Source organism: Diabrotica undecimpunctata, chromosome 3, assembly GCF_040954645.1.
Source record: "Diabrotica undecimpunctata isolate CICGRU chromosome 3, icDiaUnde3, whole genome shotgun sequence".
Taxonomy (NCBI): domain Eukaryota; kingdom Metazoa; phylum Arthropoda; class Insecta; order Coleoptera; family Chrysomelidae; genus Diabrotica; species Diabrotica undecimpunctata.
In genome coordinates this window covers 135,738,415-135,764,929 of record NC_092805.1, presented here as the reverse complement: position 1 = coordinate 135,764,929, position 26,515 = coordinate 135,738,415, and the positions used below count along the sequence as shown (strand labels likewise).

Below are 26,515 nucleotides of genomic sequence, written 5' to 3'. Positions count from 1 at the left end.
TGCCCTCCCGATGGACTGTCGTGTAACTGACGAAGTACTTCGGCTATTCTGCTCTTTGGGATCACCAACTGTCTTCTCTTCTCTGAACCGTCATCATTTTCCAGGACTCGTTTAAGCAAGCCATCTTCGATGATAAATGAGTCCCACTGGGCCCAATACGTCTTAACTACTGAGCATAGGTTTGATATTTCCTGCCAAGGTGGTCGACGGTTTTCCTCTTTCCATTTTCGGATTTTCTGTATAACTGGATCTCTCTCTTGTTCTTCCCTGATCTTAGTAGGCGTCCAGTCGTCGTTGACAATCGTCGTTCTTAGCACTGCTGCTTCCTTGGATTCCGTTTTGTTGCAGTGGGAACACTCTGCTGAGCATGGCCTTCTGGAAAGAGAATCAGCGTTTCTGTGGCTAACTCCGGCCCGGTGCTCAATCTTAAAATCGTATTCTTGGAGTCGTTCGATCCACCTGGCTATCTGACCCTCTGGATTCTTAAACTGCATCAACCACTTAAGGGCGGCATGGTCGGTTCGGATTAGAAACTTTCTTCCATAGAGGTATTGATAGAAGTGCTCTACTGATTTCACTACTGCCAGAAGTTCTCTTCTCGTGACGCAATAATTCCGCTCAGGTTTTGAAAGAACTTTACTAAAATATCCGAGGACTCGTTCCTGTCCTCCTTGAATCTGAGACAGCACTCCTCCAATTCCCACATTACTTGCATCTGTATCTAAGATGAACTCTCCTTCTGGCAGTGGATACCCTAAAATTGGTGCTGTTATTAAATGCTTTTTCAAGGTCTCAAAGGCATTTTGGCAGTCTATATCCCAGCGGTATTCTCTTGCTTCCTCTGTAAGTCGCGTTAATGGCTTAGCGATATCTGCAAACTTCTTAATAAACCTCCGGTAGTAAGTACATAGTCCAAGAAAACTTCTCACTTGATGTTTGTCAGTTGGTTTTGGCCATTCCTTAATGGAATCGATTTTTCCCTTATCCACGGCCACTCCTTCTTTACTGACTATATGACCCAGATAATTGACTTTACCTTGAAATAGCTGGCACTTCTTGGGGTTTAGCATCAATTGGGCAGCTTTAAGTCGATTAAAAACGTTTTCTAAATTCCTCAAATGATCTTCGAATGTCTCCCCCAAGACGATTATGTCATCTAAATAAACCAGGCATGTTTTCCAAGATAACCCTCTCAACACATTTTCCATAAGCCTCTCAAATGTCGCAGGAGCATTACAAAGTCCAAATGGCATAACGTTGAATTGCCACAATCCAGATCCTGTGGTGAAGGCTGTCTTTTCTTTATCGACTGGGTCCATTTCTACCTGCCAGTATCCAGACTTTAAATCTAAAGTAGAAAACAATTTACTTCCAGCCAATGTGTCCAATGTGTCATCGATCCGAGGCAGAGGATAACTATCTTTCTTGGTAACGTTGTTCAGCAAACGGTAATCCACACAGAACCTCGTCGTTCCGTCTTTCTTCTTAACCAGGACCACTGGAGAGACCCATGGACTCGTAGAAGGTTCTATCACCCCGTCTTTCTTCATTTCCTGAACAATCGTTTCAGCTTCCTCTCTCTTCGCCTGTGGTAATCGTCGAGCTGTTTGACGAATTGGCTTAGCATTACCAGTATCAATTTTATGCTTAACAACGGTAGTTCTTCCCGTCTTTCCTCCTTTCGGTACGAAAATATCACGATACTGCCGAAGAAATTCCCTTAATTTCCTTTTCTCCATCTGATTTAGAGACTGTCCTGCAACTGCAACCATTTGGTCGAATTTGTCGTTGGAATTATCAGATGTTGTCGCCTGACGGATTATGGATGTCACAGGTACACAAGTTCCTACTTTTGTCTCTTTCTTTATGGTCACTGGGTAGTCGTTGACATTGATAAGTCTCACAGGAATTTCTTTAGCCGAAGTCACCAATTCCTTTCCAATTATGATTCCACGGCCAACCTCATCGTCGTGGTTCCAAGGCTCCATCATAACAGGTCTCCCTTCGTCTACAATTCCCTGTAGTCGCGCTACTATGATCGTTTCGCTTCTCGCAGGCACGACTGTATCTTCTGTAATGGCTGCTTGCACAGTGTTGTCATTATGTGGATGGAGAAATACCTCCTCGTTGCCAACTTTGATTACCTTATTCTTAAAATCCAATTGGAATCCATGCATATTCATTACGTCCATTCCTAATATAACATCCTCTTCGATGTCAGCAACTATAACAGTATGGACAAACTTTTCTGCCCCAATTCCCAATTGTACCTGGATTTCTCCATGAATGTTGGCATTTTCACCTGTAGCGGTCCGAAGTCGTAACCTCGTTGGTAACAGTTTCTTTCGGCTGTTTATAACTGTCGGGCGTATAATGGTTCTGGTCGCTCCGGTATCCACCAACAACGTATGTCTTTTACCATTTATTTCTCCATCTACATATACACTATCTTCAAGACATTTCAAAGAAGCTATTAGTATGAGAGGGTCTTTGGAAAAGTTCTGGGTCGAAGCTGCCCCCCTAAGGCTGACCCGTTCTAGTTTTCCTGATGGTGAGTTTCTTGATTTGCGTCGTACCTAGGGTGCTTACAGGAGCTTCGCACGTGTCCTATTTCGCCACAATTCCAGCATCTGATGGTCTTCGTTTTCTTATATGTCATGCTTTTCATCATATTAACGAGCTGGTCAAGTTTATCTTCATCTCCTTCCTCTTTTACAGTCCTAACTTTACTGTACCCGCCAGAGGCCTGCGTAGCTGACTCGTATTCGAGAGCGGCGGATAAGACATCAACCAGCGTCTTGTGACGAGCTAATCGTAGTGTTCTCTGCATTTCATGATCACGAAGACCATCAATAAACGTTTGAACGGCCAATTTTTCCATCATGTCTTCGGGAGCTGTTGGATAAGCATATCGTACTAATCTGGCAATATCTACCTCATATTCTTGAAGAGCCTCATCTTTCTTCTGTCTACGATTTTTAAGCTGCGACTGATATACATGCTCCAAATGTTCGTGGCCATATCGCATATTTAACCTCTTCTTCAGTTGTTCGAAATCATCGGTCTCCTCTACGGCTATGGTCTGAAGCACATCTAAGGCATCTCCTCGAAGAGCGATAGTCAGGTTTACAGCCTTTTCTTTTTCAGACCATCCATTCGCTCTTGCAGCTGATTCGAACTGTTTCATGTAGTTGTTCCATGACGATTTTCCGTCGAAAGTTGGGACTTTCACATGGACAGAACCTCCACTTCCTTCAAATTTCGGCCGTATTTCCAACTTACATTTCGTCTCGTCTTCTTTTATCTCCACTGTAATCGGATTGTTACCTCTCTCTGCTGTCCCTGTTTCTTCCATCTTCCTTTCCATCTCTTTAATCTTTTCTTCGAAGGCCAACTTATCGGCAGCAACTTGGTTTTTTAACGAAGATATTCTATCGTCCAGGGCAGACATCTCACAAGTGACTTTAGAGATTTCTGAAGAGATGTTAGCAGAAACTTTGCTTTCCAGGGAAGAAATCTCGTTAGAAACTTTGCTTTCTAAAGAAGCGATGTCGCCGGAAACCTTCGAAATATCGCCAGAAACTTTGTTCTCTAATGATGCGATATCACCGGAAACTTTGGCTACATCACCAGAAACTTTGGCTACATCACCAGAAACTTTGGCTACATCACCAGAAACTTTCGAAATCGACGAGAGGACAGCATCTTCAAATATATAAGTCTCTGGATCTAGTCCTTCTTCTAGCAAAGCGTTCTTTAGTCGTTGGACTAACTCAGCCTTTTTTCCGGTGGAAGCTAATTCTCTGTCTTCAAGATGTCTTCTTAAATTAGTCACTGTCAGCTCATAAATCGTAGCCATTTTCACAATCTATTTTATATTCACTTGTATTATTATTATAAGTCTAATTTATGTTCGATCTCACTCTGACACCATTTGTTGTGAATTTATTAAAAGGTTCAATATTTATAACACTTACGGATTTAATTTATTTCTTTATTTATTTTAACTTATCTTACAATAATTTATTATATCCGTACGTAACAAATTCGCGTGCGCGGGTCTTGAGAATTCACTGGCCCTCCATATAAAAATGTTGTATTTATATACGAAATCCTGATATACTAGAACAGCATCGAAAGATCGAGAAGCTTAGCCGGCTCATTCACCATAATTTTGGTTCTAGACTTCCACCGAAATTTCTACAATAAAACAGAATAATTAGTCATAAAAGTTAGGCCAGTATATTTATCGTAACATTAGGTTGTAATACTGCTACTTTTTCTTTCTGTTTTGCACACCAACACTTCACTTGTGCAAGGGGCTCTATTGTATCGTAATTGGTCCCCTTGGATACAGCACTGTTGTCGTTCCATCTTACAAATAATATAACACTTTTTTGATAGCAGCAATGATCATAATATTCACGATCTTGTCTCTTCATATCCTTGCCTTGTATAAGAGGACATCTTTTGATACGATTTTCACAAACTGTGCCTGTAGTTCTGATACATTTTTGTTTCAATTTCACTAAAAGTTCATAACTCGCAAAATAATTATCAAAAAATATTATATGATTCGTTGAAACTGTAATAATACTACTGGCAGCTTAGACATTTTCTGGTTCATCTGTTCTTCGCTAGCTGAAGGCTTAGCTCCGTAGTACGTATCAAAAGCATAACAGTAACCAGTATAACTGCACAACATCCAATCTTTGTAGCCAAAGTGGCCACGACTCCCACTTTGAGAACTACTGCTTTATTTGATTTTTATACTTTGCAAATACTTTTGTGTAACTGATAGTACAGATACATAGCTTTACAATATTGTTAAACTTCCGTCAGAAATGAATTTAATAAAATTTTCACATTTAAGCTAATATCCTATTGTTAGGTCTGCTGAAGTACTGCAGAAAATAGACAGGAACCAGTTCCGAATTATAATGAGGCTGTTTTATAGATATTTAGGCTGTAGACTGTAATATATAACAGTTAACCATATTTTGCTCGCTTGAGAGGCACTAAATCGTAGGGGGCAAACACTTTTTGAAGACTGTCAAGTGACTTCATAAACATATGGTACGAATCCACCATATCTGTAAAAGGTGGTGTAGAGTCCCAGAATTCTACAATCACTAATAAATGGAAGATATACAATAACGTATGTTCTAAAAGTTATGGCATAAAATTCATTGGCTTTAATACTATTAAAAACAAAATAATATTAAGTTGCTTTTGGAAACAAAAGTTTGTTCACTTTGTTTTACCAGCAGTTAAGATTTATTTATAATGAAATTTTTGTTTAAGATGCCGTATAAATTAGATATAAAAAAAGTATCTGCAAGTTGTATCTTTCACAATAACAATTATTCCGGAATAAAACCATTCCACGCAGACCCATTTATAGAACAATAGCTTCTAAGAGTACGATATCGTTGGAATTGAGAAACAACAGTCTTAAATATCGAAAGCGATGTAAGTGCCCCAAATAATCTCAAGCGCAACACCTTCGTATACCAAGATGCTGTCGTCAACTGAGGCGGGTACATTTTACCAATGAAAAAGTTATTATTTTAGATGACGAAAAGTATGTCATTTGAGTAATTCTGAAATTAAGGAATACACGGGCAACGTAAAAGAATGCCCTAACAATGTTACTTATAAACATAAAGCGAAATTTGCGGAATCTTTCCACCTTTCGTGAAAAGAGTGAGGGATGAAACTTTGAATTGTATGAGCTATATAACTGCCTTTTCAAATTACTTTAGTTTGTCCACATCATGATAATGCCGATATCATGGTTTGACCGGACCTAGAATCATGCCATTACTCAAGAGATACCCAAAACTGGCTTCAACAACACCTTTTGTTTACAAAAACCTCCAAACTTACCGCTGGATCGTCCAATAGAGGATTTTTAGGCTTTATTGTCTAGAAAGGTTTATCATGGAGGCTGGGAAGCCCAAGATGAAGAACAATTAAAAGGGAGAATTTACGAAAAACTGAGAGCAATTGATCTGAATTCCGTCCTGGACTTAATGAGAGACATTCAAAGAAATTTGTCTCTGGTAGAGCAAAATGGGTCACTTCACATAATTCGAGAGTACAATTTAGTTAAGTATTGAGTTATAATTTTATGATAACTAGTTAGTGTTAATGTAATGTAAGTTAGGGGAAATAAATTTCTTTATTAAAAAAATCCCATAAATATTTTGTGCCAAGACTTTTAGGGCATACGTTAAAACAATTGCCTGCAGTACGTCCGTTGTATAAAAGGTCGCTTCCAGGAAAAAAATAATCTGATTATTGTTAACATCAATAGACACAAATGAAACCTGCATTATTTTTATACATACAAATTAATTTGATGCCGAATTAGTGCGTCTAACAATATTTTATTCTTTTATCATAACACCGAAGGGAGATTTCATTACAAAGAATTTTACTTTTAATTTTTCTTAAAACAAGTTCCCCTTTTTAAATTATAGCACGCGGCGTGGCCCTCCGGTAAAATATGCTTCCCTCCTTTGGGGGTGACGACGTTTGCAACGGGTGCTGTCATGCGGTGGCGCCTTCTAGCTAGTCGTGCGGATCATTCCCACTTCATCAAAAATATCTGCTCTTGTAATCTCTACTTCACCAAGTTCTTTCTTTCCAACCGTGAACGAGGGGAATCCGCCCGCCTCTATTCCATGCTATCATAGATAAGTGACGTGATCGGTTGTTTTAATACTTCTTAGTCCCTTGAAATGTTTAGTTTATTGTTGATGGTAAATCTTTTTGATTAAGTAAAACAACGTCATGCATTCATTAAGCTGGAATATTTTCAATAATTCACATTTAATTTCCAAAAATTCGATTAAAGAATATTTGATATTCTTCTTCTTCTTTAAGTGCCATTCGCTTTCAGTGTGTATACGTTCATTTGCCATATGCTCGTAGTCCCTCGCTAGCAAGTATAAAAGTTTTTTTCCTGCATTTCGAATTCCGCACCAAACTCTTATATCTCGAAGCCACGAATGTTGCTTGCTTTCTGGACCACCAACAGTTAACCGTGTCAAAACGACGGATGTTATATCTTATTTATTTATTAAATTTTATAAAATCACCTTGAACATCACTTTAATTTCTGTAAATATTTTTTCACAAAATCTGTTAAGACCACCCACTTATCCATTATGACTAACTTACAGTTTTGCTTGAAAATATTCCCACTAACCGCTCGGACCACACATGAAGTAACTGTATCTCTCTATTCAAATTTTTTTCTACGAAATGGCATATCTTTTCAATTTTATTATTTTTTTCATTATATGTTCAAGATGTATGTGAAGTTTGCCTAGTGTATTTTCGAGATCCCCGTCAAAGGGAAAGATATTTTTTGTACCTTTTTGTATTCTTTATATTTTTATCTTTGGTTCTTCACCTATTTCACTTTGTTTTGTTCTCATCTAATTAGGGTCCACACGTAGTCCCAGTTAACTACAAAGTAAGTACCAAGTTAGACACAGATTGCCTCGAGTTAGTCGAAGATAAGTCTATCTCAGGTTTTGCCCTGATTGCCGATCACAAGAAGGACTAGTTAGATAGTCTCCACTTGCGTCCCTAACAGTGAGATCAGCCGCTTCTGACATGGAATACGGACTGTTTGCAGCCGCCACTCTGTATCAGATAGATACATAGATATATATCAAATTGCTGGAACGTGCTACCAAGATAAGGCTTGTTACATAACATAAACCATACGTTGAAATTTTACTAAAGCATTAGTAAATGTTCAATTGTTTATTGGTTTCTATTTCTACAGATGTCTACAATCTATCTAGGAGATCCTTAGCTACAAAGTGAGCAAATGGTACATTCGTGTGCCAGAAAATTTTGGAATTTGGTTTTGTTTTCGATGAAAGCAAGTTTGCCTAATAAATAGTACCTGGCGAATTTATGTTTGAGACAAGAGCTGCCCAGGTAGTTCATACTCAATTCAATCCTGTATTTACCTTCGCAAGTAAATGCGTCGTGTTTTGTGGTGGTGTTATGACTGTCGGTTATACTGAACTAATATACATTGAAGATACAATTACTGGTAACAGACACATCAAGGATATTCTACATTCTTTGTTAGACTCTTAAGATGAGATTGGTAGTAATTTTGTAGTAATGAACGATAATGTCCGGCTTTACTGTACAAGAGCCGCGGATGAATACGTTCAAAATCAGTAAATCAAATGTTTAGAACGGCCTGCTTTGCCTCCGATATAAACCATACAGAGCGAGCTTTCTGGAGCATTCTTGCTAAAAAAAAAACAATTAAATAATATTCGTAATACGGGCAACAGAAAGTAATAAAGTTATTTCTGCTCATTTTTATTTTGCTCAGATGTATTATTCATATCATTATTAAATTTATACATACATAATTTAAAAGAAATAACTTATTTTTCCTTTCCATAAATCTACAGTTTGAAAATATTGGCAATTATAAAAACTTTACCCAAATAAAAATAAGTTTATATTTACATCCAATATATTCTGCCGATGTTCTTATATATTTGATTCTATCAAAGTCCTTCCTTTACACCCCACTAAATTCTTACAACAACGGCGCCAATATTTTCGGTCTGTCGAATGCGGGGATATAAAAGCTAAAGAGTAGACACCAAACATCAAACATATTGCTTAACATTTCAACTAGTCGAGCTTGAATTTATTTCTGCTGAATACTAATAGAAAAATCACTTTGTTTTTCGAATCAAATTCAGATAATCTTAAAATAATAGGGATACGCATTTGTTGCTACACAATAAAACAAGAAAGAGGTTCTTTCCTAAGAGAAATAATAATAATAATTAGTAATGTGTGCAAGGCTTCTTTGTTTTTTATTCCCAAAATTTATTGAGTCGTGCATAGCAGTTAAATAGAGAGACAATTAATCGAGACTGTTGTGTACAATTTTGTCGAAAATATTGTAGCTGGTAATTTATACTGCAAAATTTTTTAGATTTGTCAAAGGTGTAGATAGATAGATCACACAATTTTACTGAAGCAAAAAGTAGGAAACAAACACTTGAAAATGAAGACACAAGCATGTATATATCAATTGGTAATCAGACCGGTGCTGACATACACCTCAGAAATTAAAAATAAAATTAGTACAACACAAACAAATATAATGATAATTCTTTAACATCATCATTGAGCCCTTTATGAGCTGTAAAACTATGAACTAACTAAAGTCTTGTTTGGAAAATTTCCTGATTTTATAATATCTCTAGCAACTCTTCTCCATCTTTTAACTTAGATGTCGTTTTACAAGTTGTGCAACTACCTAAGTTTCGGTCTACCTCTAGTAAATCGTTCCACTGATCCTCTTCGGTCAAATACTTTCCTCACCATCGTATCTTCATCCCTTCTGATTACATATCCAACCATCTGAGGAGTCTTATCTCGAAGAATTTCACACTTCCTTATAACTCAAAGTTGTAGCGTCTACGCCACAAACCCTGCTGTTATTGTCCTCCGTATATTCTTCTTAGAATCTTTTGCTCGTGACCATGTTTTAGCTCTATATGTTAAGACCATATGACCGACTAAAACAGATAACATCTTATCTCGGACATGTATTCAAACACGAGAGATATAACTTCCTTCAAATAATAATGGAAGGAAAAATAGAAGAAAAGCGTGGTGCTTGCAGACGATACATTACCTGATTGCGTAATATCAAGGATTGGATAGGACTAGACCTCCAAACTCTAATGAAAAAGCACAGGATAGAGACGAATTTGCAGAAGTCATCGCCAACTTCATTAGAGCCGGCATCTACAGAAGATGTTAAAACTACTCTTATTAGTGTTCTATGGTGTTCATAAATCAGTGTTTTCCTGGACGGAACGATAGAGGTGGGAACAAATCGTAGACTCCAAGGTCGCCTGACAATACTCCCATGGATTTCTCAATCTGGGGCGTGCTTGAGAACAGAGTTTTCGCAAGTAACGCAAGGACATTGGATAGCAATCGAGTTTAGTATAATCAATAAAGATCTCACGATGCTCACTAGCATTATTAATTCGATCGAAATCGTTTTTTGAAGTGTATTGAGATAAATGATGAAATTTTTGAACACTTTTTGACATACCCAACTCTATACAAAAAAGTTTCTGGCGTATCAGTGTGTAAAATTTTATAATAAATTGTCAGATGCAATTAAGATTTAAGACTAACTTTATTAAATTAAAAAAAAAATGGCTGATCTTACATACCTTGCCATATTCGTGCAGTAGTACCTTATAAAGAAGTTAAGCTTTCAGGAAATACGTTCTTTTTGTTTTTAAGCTTTTTTTTTAATTAAACAATGAGTATTTTACAGGTTTTAATTTGTATTTGAATTTCTTGAATTAAAAAAAAACTAGTAAAATTTCAACAATTTGGTCAAATCATCTTATTATTTTATTTTATTACCTTGTACGTAGAGGTAAATTTCGTTATATTCTGATTGCAAGGCTAAGTCCAGAAGCGCATCTCGCTGTGTAAACAAAACATCGAGTCGTCTTGATCTCCTTTCTATCACCTAATGAATCGAGGGTACTTTTTCTTAATACACATCGACATCAACCGAGCCAATGTTCACATATGACTAAACCGAATTGGCTCCTTTATTTGCACACACATCCTTCTCTGTTTATATAGGACTACTTGCAGTAATGCACGACTTTGCTATGTCAACAAAGAGGACATTGATTTGCGAAATATCTTTTTCATGCTTTTTGCAGATGTAGGTTACAGTTTCATATTACATTGCAGAATTTTCTATATAAATAATATTTTGAATATGTTTTCATGATGTTTAGAACAATATTTTATTTATATAATTGACAAACATGAAACTCATATTTATATAGATATGTATATATACATATACGGATTGTTAAGCTTTACCTACCTTTATGGAATTTACAGTCTCTTATGGATATATAACACATAAACAAGGAAAAGCACCTTGTTAAATTTTGGTTTTTAGGTTTTCGCAAGTGTCATTTTTAAACCTAAAGTTATCTTTTCGATTTGCACGGATTTGACTCTTTTAATATTTAATAATATGGTAGGAGGAGGCAAGCATAAATAGCCCAAGGATTGGGTAGTTGGCCTAATATAACCAATATATGAGAAAATAGATAAGACGGAACGCCAGAATTAAAGGCCAATTACATTGCTAAATGTAGTATACAAAATTCTTTCTGATATTAATCGGTGATATCAAATTTTATTATAAATAATAATAATATAATCATGATATTGAAATTTGATAGTTGATAATTTAATTAACATGATGGAAAATACACGAAAAAGAAAAACTTTCAAAGAAATAATGAATCCATTTTCAAAATACACTGGCAATTTTTGCAATTTTTGAAACTTTTTGAAACTTTTTTGCAATTTTAAAATACTCAAACTCAACATATAAGATAACAAATAAAGAAAAAGATATATTTGGTGTCAGTTGTCAGTTTCAAAGAAAAATCAAAAATGACATATTTCACTCAATATGTCGTTGTTCTATGTATTTGTGAAAAAGATTGCGACATTGTCAAACTATTATTTCGGAATAAAGTGGGAATACTTATAACTAACATATACCGAGTTTATTTGTAACAAAATATTTTAGTATTATATTTACCTTATACTTAGGATAACTATTCTAGATATAAATACGGAATAACCTTAGAATACGAGTGTTTTATTAGTAAGACAGATAGACGCCAACTTTAAATCAAATGTTTAAACTTAATCTCAGGGTTCCTCTTTAAGTTATGAAATACCTTTGCCTTATAATAGTGTGAAAACATACAACAGGAGCAGAAGGAAATAAAAGAAATATAATTGTTCAAAAAAATATATAATATATTGATAAAACACCTTAAAAAATGTTTATTACGTATAATATATTACAAAGAACCAGATATAGATATCGCTTTGTCCCTATTCTGACAATTGAGAAACGGCATAGAAGTACCTATACTATTTATCTAAACTTATCAAAACAATATTGTTTTGAAGCTATTTTTTGTGACATCTTAAAGTAATTACCATTTTAATGGGAATAAGCCACAATTGAAGTTTATAATAAGTTTATTGACGTTTCAATTTCCACTTTTGAAATCGTTCTCAAAATACAAACATTAATAAATTAAATTTCAAAAATGGAAATTGAAAGTCAATAAACTTATTTTAAACTTCAATTGTGGCTTATTCCCATTAAAATAGTAATTATCGAAACAAAGAAAACTTTATAAATTTTATTTATGTACAATTCCGTCTCAAAAACTTCTCTCTCTCTCTATCCAATATTGTTCTAAAAATGATCTGGAGCCTCTTGTCGATTCGCTCACTAACCTCCTTCCTTGGATCTGCCCAAAAACCGAATCTTGATCTCTCGTCCTAACCAAAAACTATCCCCTCTGGATTCTAAATTCTCCCGATTAAATGATAAATTTTGTTGTACTTGCAAACGCTGTTGCCAAAAAATGATCCACTTCTCTCGTTCAGCACACAGGGAAACCACCACTGCTTATAATTTCTTAAAAAACCACTTTTTTACCGTTAAAAAAACCTTCCGGCATGCAAAACTCCTTGTATTTTCTATATTTTCTATGTTAATCTTCCGACGGACAGGAATAGATAAACCTCCACTCTACTTTGAAAAACACACCAAACATTCAACTTCCTTTTCTACTATCTCTTTCTAAACCAATCATACCTTAGCATTTTCAAATTTGTTTACACACAAATTTTCACCGTAAAGTTCCTTTTAATATTCACTGATATCACATGCTTATATCAAGAAATAAGTCTTTGTCAATTTTTCTCTTCTTTGTATTTTATTATATATATATATATATATATATATATATATATATATATATATATATATATATATATATATATATATATTATTGTGATATTTAAAGTCTTGGTGCGCCAAGCAATAATTAGCTAATTAATTTTTTTGATTAATTAAAATTATTTAAATGATATGATTATGACTCTATCACAATTTTTAATTCTTTTATCTCAGGGTTAAATTCGTGCTTCAATATCTATGCTATTACATGTGAAAGGTAAGGTCCAGAGAATACCGGAATAATAAAAACACATATGATCTAACACTATATATTAAAATAAAAATAATGAAATAATTAACACTCAAAAGTTTTCAATAAACAAATCTCATATAATGATTCTCAAAAATTTTGTTCTACATACGAGAACAATCAAATTTAATGGTACAAACAATATGAATTGAAATCTCAAAATTCCGAACTATTCTAACTCTCCTAATCAAAATATTTATATCCTTTCTAAATTAAGTGTAAAAATTGTGTTATCAATAAAAGAAAAAAAAACTGCAGAAAACAAAAATATCTCTCTCTGATGATGAGTGGTCCAAATCCTTGTTCCTTGTAGACTGTATTATCTCCTCTCAACCGCTCCCTATGTAATCAGCAATCTTACAACAGATTGTTGCAAGTATATCGTCCTTAATGATCTCCTTCAAAAGCAAAAATCATTCAAATTATGATAGCCTTTCTCCTCTCGATAAACTGAATCTCTCGTTGGCCCGAGTGAAAAATGACTCTTGGAATATCTTCTCTTTACGATAAACTGAATCTCTCGTTGGCCTGAACAGTGACTCTTGGAATATAAGTAGGAAAATATGACTTACAATATTTTGCTGCTTCAGCTTCTGTCAGATACACTAACTCCACAAAAACTCACTAACATTCAACACTACTGCTTGCTACATTTCAGGAACCGCCAGAGAACAATCCCTGTTCCTCTTACAGACTTGGAAAATCAACTGATCATATCTTTTCTCTCTCCCCAATCTCGCTAAACTCCCTCCTACATACTTATCCCACCTTTTTCAATCTCCGCCAATCAAAACTCGTCACAATTCCCCCATTTTTTCATTTCGATAACAAACAAATTTTTACCTATAATTATAAATTTCCTAAAACTTATTTACAAATAATATTTTTCTATAAATCTTAAAAACTAACAAAAACCTCTTTCTATAATCCCTTCTATTGTCTTTAATCACTGCATTAATGGATTTTGAAAAACCCCGTTCAATTCTTTGGCTTTCACTTAAACTTATGCGGGTCACTCAAGTATAACAAAGAAATGATTGATGTAAAGCTTACATTTTGTTTAGTACAGGTAATTCAAGAAATTAATAACTCTCCTTCTTCGAAATGTTTGTTGGATATTATCCTACTTATCTGAATTATTTTGATGTTATTGAATTTTGAAATATTTTTAAACAAACCAATATTTTTCTTGATTTTACATATCATAACAATATATATATATATATATATATATATATATATATATATATATATATATATATATATATATATATATATATATATATATATATGACTGTAAAAAAGCTTTTGATAGTGTGAAAAGAAACAACATGCTGCGAGATATCCCTAACAAATATATCAGCTTCATAAAAATGCCGTTGCAGGAGACAAAAGCCGCAGTAGGAGTAGATGGAGAATTGATATCTCTATTTGACATCAACGTGAAAGTGAGACAGAAAAACGCACTATAGACGGTGCTCTTCAGCCTAGTTTTTGAGGAAAACCAATGTAACCGGCCAGATAAATACCAAATCGGTATAAATTACTGCCTATATGCAGATATATACCATTAGCAGGAATAAACAACGACTAATGGAAGTATTTAGGGAAATTGATCCCGAAGCACAAAAAAGAGCACTTAAAGTAAGTGAAACAAAAACCAAGTACATGACAGCCAAAAGGACACCTGAAAATGAAAATATTATCGCAATATACAACTATACCATAAAACGTGTGGATGCCTTTAAATATATGGGTACAGAAATTAATCAAAAGATTTTCGTGAGTAGCAAAATGAATGTATTGCCAATTGGAATATTCATCTAAACTATTACGTAAAAGAACCAAAATGATTATTTACAGAACATTAATTAGCCCCTTAGTAAGAAGCTATGGGTGTGAGATTTGGGTAATGATAAAAAATTTTAAGTCTAAAGAATAGGTCAAGACATTCGAGAGAAAGACAGTAAGAAAAGTATATGGTCCGGCACAAGAGAAGGACAGCACTTAAAGAATTAAAAGAAAATACAAGATTAATAAATTGAATCATAATGACCAGCTTTTTTAATTCTACTGCAGGAAATAGGCCTTTCTGGTTGTATCCAGAGTGCACGGTCTTTTGCAGTATGGTCTAATTTTTCGTCATCTTTTGCAGATCATCTTGCTCTGTTTCGTTTATCTCTTCTTGGCCTTCTTGGTTAACTTGCATGTTCATCTTCTATCCCTTATCCTTGACACGTGGCTAGCCGGTCTTTATTTCAGTCTGTAAGCTCTATCTACAACAATGTGGATGGATTGGATGAAGGGCATGAATTGTGTGGTTTGTAAAAAGTCAGAGGCTTTCATGACTGGAACATGCCCAGAGATAAGAAGATATAAGCAACAAAGAAAATATTACAATGAAATATTACGTAAAGAGGAAAGAAAGGAAGACAAAGAACCAGATTTTTCTATGACGTTCCTGGTTGAAAAATCTGCTTGAATGGTTTAACAACACTAGTAACTATCTATTTAGAACCTCGGTCTCAAAAATATAAAATTAATTTGATGATTGAACCTTGGGAATGGAGACAACACTTACAGGAGAAGAAGTGTCCTTTATATAAAGAATATTCTGACTTCTGTCTTTCCCGCCTCATCGAGTTGGTTTTTTGCTATTACTGATAAGTCATCAGCGAATAAAATGCATTGATCATTGTTTCTAAAATTAATATTTCCTTAACACTTTAAATATACACGCTACACATTAGACTAATAGTTTCAATAACCTTTAGAAATATTTTTTCGTAATTGTTTTTCTTTCATTTTCATTTTCCTACTTTTTTAATCGTAGCGTTAAATATTTTATGAAAAATTAACTCAACAGACTTACCTAACCCAAATTACACACAAAAGTAGAACCTTGGTTCTAGTAAGTAGAAAAAATCGATAGACAAAATTTCGGACTATTCGATATATTCTGAATGTTTAGATAAGTTTTTGTTTCTACTATACTTCATTACTAAAAATATTTTTTATAAATATGAATACATCCAAATTGAAATTCTTACCTGGTTGTCGTAGATGACTGTGTGGATCTAAAGACGCTTTCGTCATACCCGTCAAGCTGTTCGTTCCATAACCTAAAACAAAACCATAGATGAGTTCAAATAAAAGCAGAACAATAGTTATTGTGTGAAATGATGTGTGCATCGCTATCCTAAAATCAAATATTCGCTCGACTGGTTTTGTTTCCACGGCTTACTTCGACCGTGTTTGGTGGCCATTCGAATGGAAAGGGACAGGAGATTCCTTTCCGTATAACAAGGTAGCGAATTTTCATGATTTTTGAGTAGGTTGAAAATCGTTTATCGACGTACAATTAGGGAGGATTTATGAGGGATGATGAAACATATCTGACTTATATTTAATTGTAATAATAACTTATTATGAATAATTTGAGATTATTTAACTACACTAAAGTTCTGCAATCAAATTCAAATAAAAATAGATATGGTCATAAATTTAGTGGCCTTTGATCATATCCAACACACTCTAAAATATCCTTCTTTATAGATGTTTTGAGTTTTTTTACAATACCTTAGTTTCTATTAAAATAATGATGAATTCTGAAATAACAAATACATATATGTATTGAAAATCCATTGAAAATGCTGATACCAAATACATTGAAATATTGATTGTTCGGGATTGCTCCATTCATGGAAACATTTGACGGATCATTTTAATATGATTTGGCCCCTTGTCACAATTCGAAATTGGTCCAGACTTTTATGCGGGAAATTAAAGTAAACGTGCTTGATCGGCCTGGTAATTCACCAGACCTAAATCCTACTGAGAATATAGCATAGTTTCAAGAAACATTTAGCTAAATTGAATTGCACTACAAAAGAAAAAATGATAACAAGTGCTATACAAGTGTGGTTCCACTATGATGAAGGCAGAACATGTGCGCTAAACTAGCGGACTCAATGCCAATACGTGTTAGAGAGTTTATTTATGCTAAAAAGAGACATACTTCGTACTAATATATAGATTTTTCAGTCTACTTATGGTATGTAATGAATAAAACCTAAAGTTTTAGAAAAATTATTTTTTTTTCATTTGTCCCAACTAATTCGAACAGTATAGTAGGTTCCTTTCTATTGATCTTCCTTTATATTATAATGTTGCTTTTCGATTATCATAAGGCCTGGAAATATTCTGGGCATTTTGAGTACTATTGATTCTGATTTTAAATACTATTAATTCTGATTTTAAGTACCATTGATTTTGAGTACTATGTTCAAATATCATGTACAACTGTCCTTTAAAAAATCTTTGGTTTGTTAACGGATGAATCCAATACAGATTCTTTCATCGTTTAGTTCTCGCCCAAAGCAAAAGAGCGATCACACAAGTAGTTTCGATGTCATCCATTAAAAACTGATGTAATTTAGCGATTTATAAATCGCAGTAGAAGCATCCTCTAGATTTTTTACGACAGCGATTTTTTGTCGCCGCGACTAAAAATCGCAAGTGGAGGGCTAGCCTAAGGTTGGTAATTATTCGTATGCCTCTATAATCTAAATTACAATAAAAAATAATAAATACGATCTAAAAATCTATTTAATAAATATGTAATTATTTATGCAAATTTTAATTACAATTAAATTTATTATATTTGTTAATTTTTTGTTCTTTGTGGTTTTATTGGACAAAAAATAAAAAAATCTCTTTATTACCAACTAGATACATATCATATAACCAACTGATAACATCCAAATTCCATTAAAATAAGCATCGTTCCGTTTTGGCTCTGTTTGCCACGTTCAATGGAAGTGTCAATCATATTATTAAGATAATTCGAGTTGGCTGTGTACGTATGCTATTCTGCTATTTGATGCTCCCCCAACGCCTTACGCCGAGTGCTCTTTTTTTCTACTCACACGACTCTGAATATCGCAGAACTAAACTTCGACAAAAGCCGCCAGTGGTATGACATGGCTATTAAAAAGAATAAGGAATTAAAGTTTTGACTAAAATAAAGCTTCTTTTTTTAGGTATTAACATATTTGATAGATTTTTTAAGGCAATTGCAAAAAATTTCTCTAGAAAATTAGAATAAATACATGGTCACCTATGGTATCAGCAGAAACGATTTTTTGAAAATATTAAGTATATAACTCACGCAAAAAAGGAGAGTTCTCCGCTGATCAATATGTTCAGCTTATTCATCAATATTTCACAGAACTCTACTCTACGATGGGGATCATCTTTTGTTAACTCCTGAGTAAAGTGTAAGAATGAAGTTTTTCTTTATTAAGACACCTGAGAAGAGTTGTATGACTGACATTATTTTCACGGGCATCTTGACTTATACTTGATGTAAAATTTCTTAACAATTTAACATATCTATTGTCACGGCGGTTTTCTTTGTAATGATTTACCATGTCTAAATTCTCTAAACTCTGGATTTTAGACACCTTTTAGCACTTTTAGTTAGCAGCTAAGTATATTCCTGATAATGAGTTTGAAAATGTTGACAACTCTCAAGAAATAAATATCAGAATTAAAAAGGCCTGAAGTATCTACACTTATGACAATGAAACACATACTCTGCAGTCGAGATCTAAGTCTGCAATTAAAGATACACTTTATGAAATTCTATATATTATTAATGGCATACTATAGCTTGAAATTGTGGAACATAAAAAAGAACATTATGAAAGAGAATGATAAAGCTTGGGAGGTGGAGTTGGTAATTGGGCTTTCAGTGCAGCTAGTCCGATTTTACTTGAGAGTCCTTGTCGAGAGTTTTGAGTTTAGTTAGTTATTCATCCTTAACTACTTTCTAGTCTATATTTTCTTCAAGAAAGTCCTTTTTGATGTTAAAGAAGTCTCCATCAGTACATATTAATCCATCTGCGCATCAGATGGATTTCTTCATATCGAGAAGCAAATTCAGCTTCATTAATAGATATTGTCATTTTTATGGGCTGTATTAAAATGAAGGTATTTTTGAGCGTCGGTTAAAAAGCTGAAAATTGGCGGCAGTCTAAACAAACAGCTGACAATATTGAAGTTGTTTAGCCTGGACTTATTTATGGATTGTACAAAAAAATTGTAGTTATAATTCGTCAAGACCAGGAATGGCATTCGACATCTTGCCTGTAGACACAGAGAGCAGACAGAGAACGTATTAGAAGAGAAAGAGTTGTAACATGGTTTACATAGTTTACAGGTCGAGTTTACTTCTCCTACTAAATAAAATATTCCCGATAATTTCGCTGCACAGTGCACATCAAGTGGTCGTGCCAATTGTAGTATTTTTCAAGTCATTGATAGTTTTGACAACGTGTAAATGAACAAAATTTTCACGGAACTCTGTAAAATCAAGTATATTTTGAATATAATTTTTACATTATATCAATTATTTGTTCGCTCTATTTATTATATATCGAGGTTATTTGCGTTATTTATAATCCACATGTCAAGTAATACGTATTACTATCACTTATATCTACTTCTCAAACATATCATATAAGTATAAAATACATATAAGTATAAAAAATGACAAGTTGAAGGTACAAATTATGGAAGCTACCGATTATAGCGCCATTGAAAGAAGATGAAACTTTTAACATTCTTTTTCTTAGGGTGCCTGTTCGTTCCGAACGTTGGCGATCATTCTGGCTATGATGACTTTGTTGGTTGCTATACGGAATAGCTGTGTTGAGGTCTTTCTATACCAAGCTCTCAGGTTAGCAAGCCAGGATATTCTTCTTTATCTTGGGGCCTTTTTTCCTTAAATTTAATTTAATTTAAAAATAAAACTGATCTCTACTAGAATTGTAATGTGTCATTGATTTATGTTTTTAGAACAGTTAGCCATTTTTTTTAATTTACAAGTTAGCTTTGGAAAATAAAAATGTACTTCAATTATTTCTTTGATTATACACCAGCTTATCTGAAAAAAACTTTGATTTCACGTAAAAATCTTATATTTGAAGGTTCTAGTAGGTATATGAGGGGTAGCTGATGAAAAATCTATAAAGACGCTCAGCTAATTTTGCTTTGTGTTTGTTTTAAACAATCTTAAAAAGTGAAAAAATCATTTTTTGTCTATAAAACGTTTCTTATGCAGTTTAGGGGAAAATGGTTCAAATAAAAATTGTAGATTTTAAAAAGTTCTTTAATTTCAAGTTTCTAAATTAAAATATATAAACTATTAACCAAGATAGTTGCAACAATCTTAATTCTGCAGTAATTTATAAATGTTAATAACTTGGTTTTTGCATAATGCCATGTAATTTAATTACTAAGGATTGTGGCAATTTATAAGTTATTTAATTTGTTTATCCCGGAGAGCGATTATTTAAAGAAGTCACTCTAGAGGTAAATTTGGTATTAAAAAACAGTTCAAAAGGACTAACTTTTTAGCTCATAAACATTTTTGATAACTTGAAAGCCGGTCAAAAAACACACTTTTCAAAATAGAAAACCTTCTATGAGCAATAGGAAACAAGAAATCGTTATTTTTTTAAATCATCTTTCCATTATTATGAGCTGAAACTTGGGCAGATTGTAAATGAAGATCTAGATTTTATGATCCAACTTATAACTGGCATACGCATTGAAGAAGTAAAAAGTTATAACCCGGTAAAGTTTTGGTACTCGTAAAATACCTCTCTGTATTTATTTAATATATGTATTATTATACACTGGGGTGTAAAATTAACCGGACACTCAGATTTTTTTGTTTTTTGTTGGTGTTTAGATCGAAACTTGTTTAATTTGTTTGAAATTGTATTTTATGCCTTATTAGCAATAAGTTTTTTTCTTGTTTGAACCTATTTAGATGTTTTTTGTGAACAACAACACTTTTACACATACGTTTTGTTATTAATGTGAAATAGTGGCTTAGTATTAATTTAAGTTTATTGTGGTACTGTACCTGATTATAAGTTAGGCTGTAGGTTTTTGTATTATCTCCTGTTTAAAACTTGCATTAAAAAATTATGACACCAGAAGAAGTAGCACAAGCTGTTGCTTTACTGAATGATGACCGGAGCATTCGTTACATCGCAAATGCTTTAGGAATTTCTCGAAGTACAGTGTTTGATGCAATACAAAGATTTCGGGAAACATGACAATACACCAGGAGGGCAGGTCAAGGTAGACGAAGAACCACAAGTCAACTTGAAGATCGCTTACTTAGGTTACAAGCATTACGCGATCGTACATTATCAGCACCAGTACTTGTTCAACGATTAAATGATGTCTATGGAAACACAGTTTCCGTTTACACCGTTCGAAGACGCTTAGATGAATATGGATTAAGGTCCAGAATACCTGTCACGGGACCTCTATTAATAGCAGATCATCGGAGGCAACGTTTACACTTCGCTCGTGAACATCTTAATTGGGGTATTGACGATTTGAATAAAGATTTAACAGATGCTCATCGGATGGGCATCATAGGATATGGAGAAGAGCTAGTGAACGTTATCAGCAATGTTGTTTTACTCCGAGAATTCAATTTGGTGGAGGTGGTATAATGGTGTGGGCAGGCATTTCTCTAGAGGCTCATACAGAACTTGTTCCAATTTAAGGGGGCAGTTTAAACGATCAACGGTATATTCAGCAATGTTTGGAAGATCATGTAGTGCCATTTGCCCCATTTATTGGAGAAAACTTACGTCTGATGCAAGATAATACTCGTTCGCACATCGCAAGAATTCGCCTTGCATTCTCTGTTGTTTTTATTTTACATTTTGTAATCACTCGCATATTATCCGAATGGATGTTGGCCCCCCTGTGAGATCTAACGTCATTTATCGATTGTTTGTGTCTTTTTAATCAGTGCATGGTCTATTTGATTTCCTTTCATTCATGGTCTCATTCATGTTATTTTGTGTGTCTTTATGTTTATATCTTGTGCTACTTATGTCCATGTTTAATGCCGCTTTTAAATTACATAGTCGTTTTCCATTATTGTTTGTTATGTCATGTATTGAGTTTGCACCTGCAACCTATCTGAAGCAATTTTTTATGCTTATTTGGGTATTTAAACTTCCTATAAGGATTAATATATCTTCTCTCGGGAACTTTCCCCTGCCATATATCGGCTTGCTTCTTATTATTGGTCATAGAAGATTGTGTTTTGTTTTTGAAAATGTGTTTTTTCATAAGGTTTTCAATAAGCATACTTAGAACTATGTGCATAAAAAATATCAAAGTTATTATAAATGTTTAGAAGCTTAAAAGTCAGCTCCTTTTCAAACTGTTTTTTAATAACAAATTTAATTAAATGTTGAAGTTTTTTTAGTATATCCCAAAAATTAAGTCTCAAAGAATCGATTGCGATTATTTACAAAATACCTCTATAACCGCCACAATTTTGAATAGTTATATTATATGTCTCTAAGCAAAAAACAAAGTTATTAACATTTATAAATTACTACGAAAATCAGCGTTTTTGCAAATTATCTTGATCAATTATTTATGTATTTTAATTTGGAAACTCTCAAAATAAAGTTTTTGTGATCTATAACTTTTATTTGAACTACGTTCCTCTAGAATGTTTAGAAACGTTTTATAGGCAAAAAATATTTTTCACTTTTTTACATTGGGTTAAAAAACAAAGAAAAATCAGCCGTACCTACGTCTTCACAAATTTTTCATTAGCTACCCCTCAGGTACCTTTTAGAATCTTCAAATATCTGTATAAGATTTTGTCAGATTTTTTGCTTCGTTGATTTCGTTGACTTGTATTATTTGTATATTACACAATCCAAGCCTTATATCTTTTAGCTATTACCCTTTTATCTTTTACCCTTTTGAGCTTCTAAACAGCGGAAAAAAGCAGCAACTTTACTCTTGAATTATCAAAACAAATTTTACAGTCCTAATCTATGTGTTTAATCTCTTCCTGGAATCAGTACTTACCTTACAATAAAATAATTTATTATTTTATTGTAAGGTAAGTAGTTGGTTGAGTTTTTATGGCTTACATAAACTCTTGTTTAGTAGTTATGTACTAATTTCGTTTTTCAAAATTAATCATGAAATATTCATCTTCACCCTTTTCTTTTGGCTACCCTCGACAGCGCATCATAAATACAAAGATATATTCAGAATTTTCCGTTTTCCGACTCACTCTACCGATGTATTCAAAGCTTACTGTGTTTTCACACGCAATTCAATTGTTATTCCTCACACAAATTTTGCCTAGTCGTGATTGTAACACGGTCTGATCAAAGAACGACATGTCTCCGGGCACACTTGATTTCCCTTTGATCTTTTATTGTGACTATTATTGTCACTTGTCACTTGGTGTCTTGTCTCGATGTTTTACATTTTCGAGTCTGTAAAGGAAAAACGAGGAAATCAAGGCAACGATTTAAATATAGATAATTTCGGAGGCGAGAATACTATTGTTTTGCTTAAAACTTATTTTCTAGTTCGATAATAGTAGGAATAATAGATACGCAAAACACTTCTTTGCTTTATCAAATCAAACGAATTTACTAATTCTGATGTTATATCTGATACTTGGTACCTGATAAGGAAGGTGAAAAGACAATATATAACATACCCAAACGTAGAACAAAGGGAGAGCAAACGATTTAAATCCGATTCAGATTAAATGTATCCGTGCCAAAAATAATAAATAGGTCAGTAGGATTAGACATATTATAAATTGGATTTTATATTGAAAAATAGTTGTATTTATGTATAAGTATTCGCCATTTCAAGAGATTCAATTTTGGTTGTGTGGGTCATTGGATCAACAATTTATTGTATAAAAAACGAGAAAAATAATTTTTATTTTGAAATAACCTGGAAACTATTTTCAGTGAGTATTTCAAAATCTAGAGTACCTAAAACTGGTTAATTTCAAACTAAGTAAATCATAATTGGTTAATATTTTGTCTAAATAATTGCTAAAAACCGACCAAATTTAAAGTATTTTTTATTGTGTTGGAAAAGTGTGTACGTTTTTGAACTTTCAGAAAATAAGGCACTTATGATTGTTAAGTGGCCATACAAATTTCATTAAAACATATTTATTAGTTTACGAGACATTTAGCTTGTTAGAGAAAATGTAAAAAAAAATTACACAGTTGCCATTCTCGTAGAAGTCTCATCCGGTGCTTATTTTTCTGATTCAGACTTTGATTTTATGTATATGTTAAGAGAAATTCGAATTTTAATTTTTTTCATCTTCAAAATATCGATTAAAAACTTTAATAAATTTTTAGGTATATAATTATATATACCACTTTGATATTTTAATAGTTGGCAATTTTACACGTATTCAAAAATAAGTTGCTTAAGCTTAACTAAGAACCGAGTTAGTTTTTTTTCTAAATTCGAATTTATTTTTATTTATAAAAAGGGTTAAAATTTTCGCCACACATCAAATTCAATCATCATCATCATCAGTGGTGCTACAGCCTAATAGTTGAGCCTCGATCTTCCCCAGTCTATTTCGCCAGTCGTTTCTGTTCATCGCCAGTTTGCTGCACCGCCGCTTCCTCGCGTCCTCGTCCACACCATCCCTCCATCTCAGCCTTGGTGTACCTCTACTCCTATTTCCTACTGGTGCCGCTAATAGAGATCGTCTGGGTGAGTAATTTTCATTTGATCTTGACACATGTCCAGCCCATCTAAGCCTACCCATTTTTGTGAAAGATATTACAACTCTACCATTAACTATTTCTTTATACTTCTCGTACAATTCGAAATTATATCGCCTTTTCCAAATACCATTCTGACAAAACGAGAAAATGGGAGTGCTACAATGGGAATTACTACAGGACCCACAAACATTGAAGGCAATAGTAAACGCGGCAAAAACTTACAAGAGTTGTAGCGCCATTGATGATGATGATGATGATTCTGCCAACAGATTGCTACCAACAGATTGCATTATTCTGCGTGGTATCTTTTTTTCGAAGATTTGCGTCTGTTTTGGAGATGGTCCATATTTCGTTTCTGACCCATATATCAGCACTGCTAGGATGAGTGTTCTATATATTGTTAATTTGGTTTTTTGATGTTCCACCAGGCCGGCTCCACACATGCGATCCAATGTTAGCGCCAATGTTGGAGCCTACGTTGGGTCAACTGTGTTTCAGGTTCGGTGAGGCATCCACACATTGGGTTGAGTATTGGGAGTATATCAGCCTGTTCCCTCTAAAGCTAACGTCAACATGTCCGACATGGAAATTACAGCGGCTGCGACTGTGATTATATTTAAATTTAATCACAGTCAATATGATTATATTTTGCTACAAAAAAGGCGAAGATCACCTCATCGAAGAAGATGGTGAATGACAGTTCACTGAATACTGGTTATCTAATGGGGTCTTATTTAGTAGCACAAAACAATTTAGGTATACCTAATTAATATTTTAGATATGATGGACGTCAATTATTGAGTAACTTGTTGCAAGAACCTTCAGGAGAATTTGATAACTTCTGTCGAATGTCATCGACCGATTTTGAATATCTTCTTCAGCTAATTAAAGGAAAAATAAAGATGAAAGACACGCGATGGGTAAAAGCAATTCTGCATCAAACGTGACTTTATTCATAGCCGATATATGGAAGTGCATATGTTAAAAGTTACGTGACCACACGACGGTGGTCTATTAGGACAAAATGATCTATATTTCAAAATTAAAAGCATATATAAGTACATTTTTTGGGTGCCTGAAAGGTACTGAAAAAACCAGATATGTATATTATTTATTTATGTAAGAAATAGCCTTTAGCCGAGCATAAACCCAGTTATTTTGTACAAAGAATGCTGTGTAAAATGGCAGCCCAAGCGTTTTAAAAGAAATAAGAAGACGAGGACTCTTTTTATAAACTGTGGCTTGTCATTGGTTTATTTTCTTTTGCTTTGCTAAATTATGCAAAATTAGGTAATTTTATGCAGGATGCCAAAGTTGGGGCCCATGTGTGGAGCCGGCGTCAGTCGAAGTCCATATTACTTTGTGGATATTCTTGTGTGGGAGTAGGTACCTCCAACGACCATGCCTTTGGAAGCTGTAGATCCTGTTATTCTGTTTCCATTGTCGTTGGTGATATCATAAGCAATACATTTTCCGATATATATCCAATATGTATATATTGTCTTTTCCTATTTTTGCATTAAGATCTCTAATTATGATCTTGATGTCGTTTCTGAGACATCTGTCAGATGTCTTCGTCATAGAATTAAAATACAAACAAATAAAAATATTTTTAATTGTAAAAATTAATGTTAAACAAACTTTTTTTTCATCTTTACATAGGGAGGTCTGAAATCTTCAAAGGGCATCTCAGTTCAGGATGCCGCCTGACTGTCCTTAGTACAGAATTCGTTCTTCCTAGTC

At 33.8% G+C, this 26,515-nt stretch overlaps 1 protein-coding gene across 1 annotated transcript in view; it reads right to left on the bottom strand.

The window, feature by feature from the left end:
* Ets65A (DNA-binding protein D-ETS-3) overlaps positions 1-26,515 on the bottom strand; it is a 283,056-nt gene that overhangs the window by 53,252 nt on the left and 203,289 nt on the right. Inside the window, exon 5 of the mRNA XM_072526992.1 lies at positions 16,196-16,267. Coding sequence (XP_072383093.1) covers positions 16,196-16,267 — 72 coding nt within the window. The remainder of the gene's footprint in view (positions 1-16,195; positions 16,268-26,515) is intronic.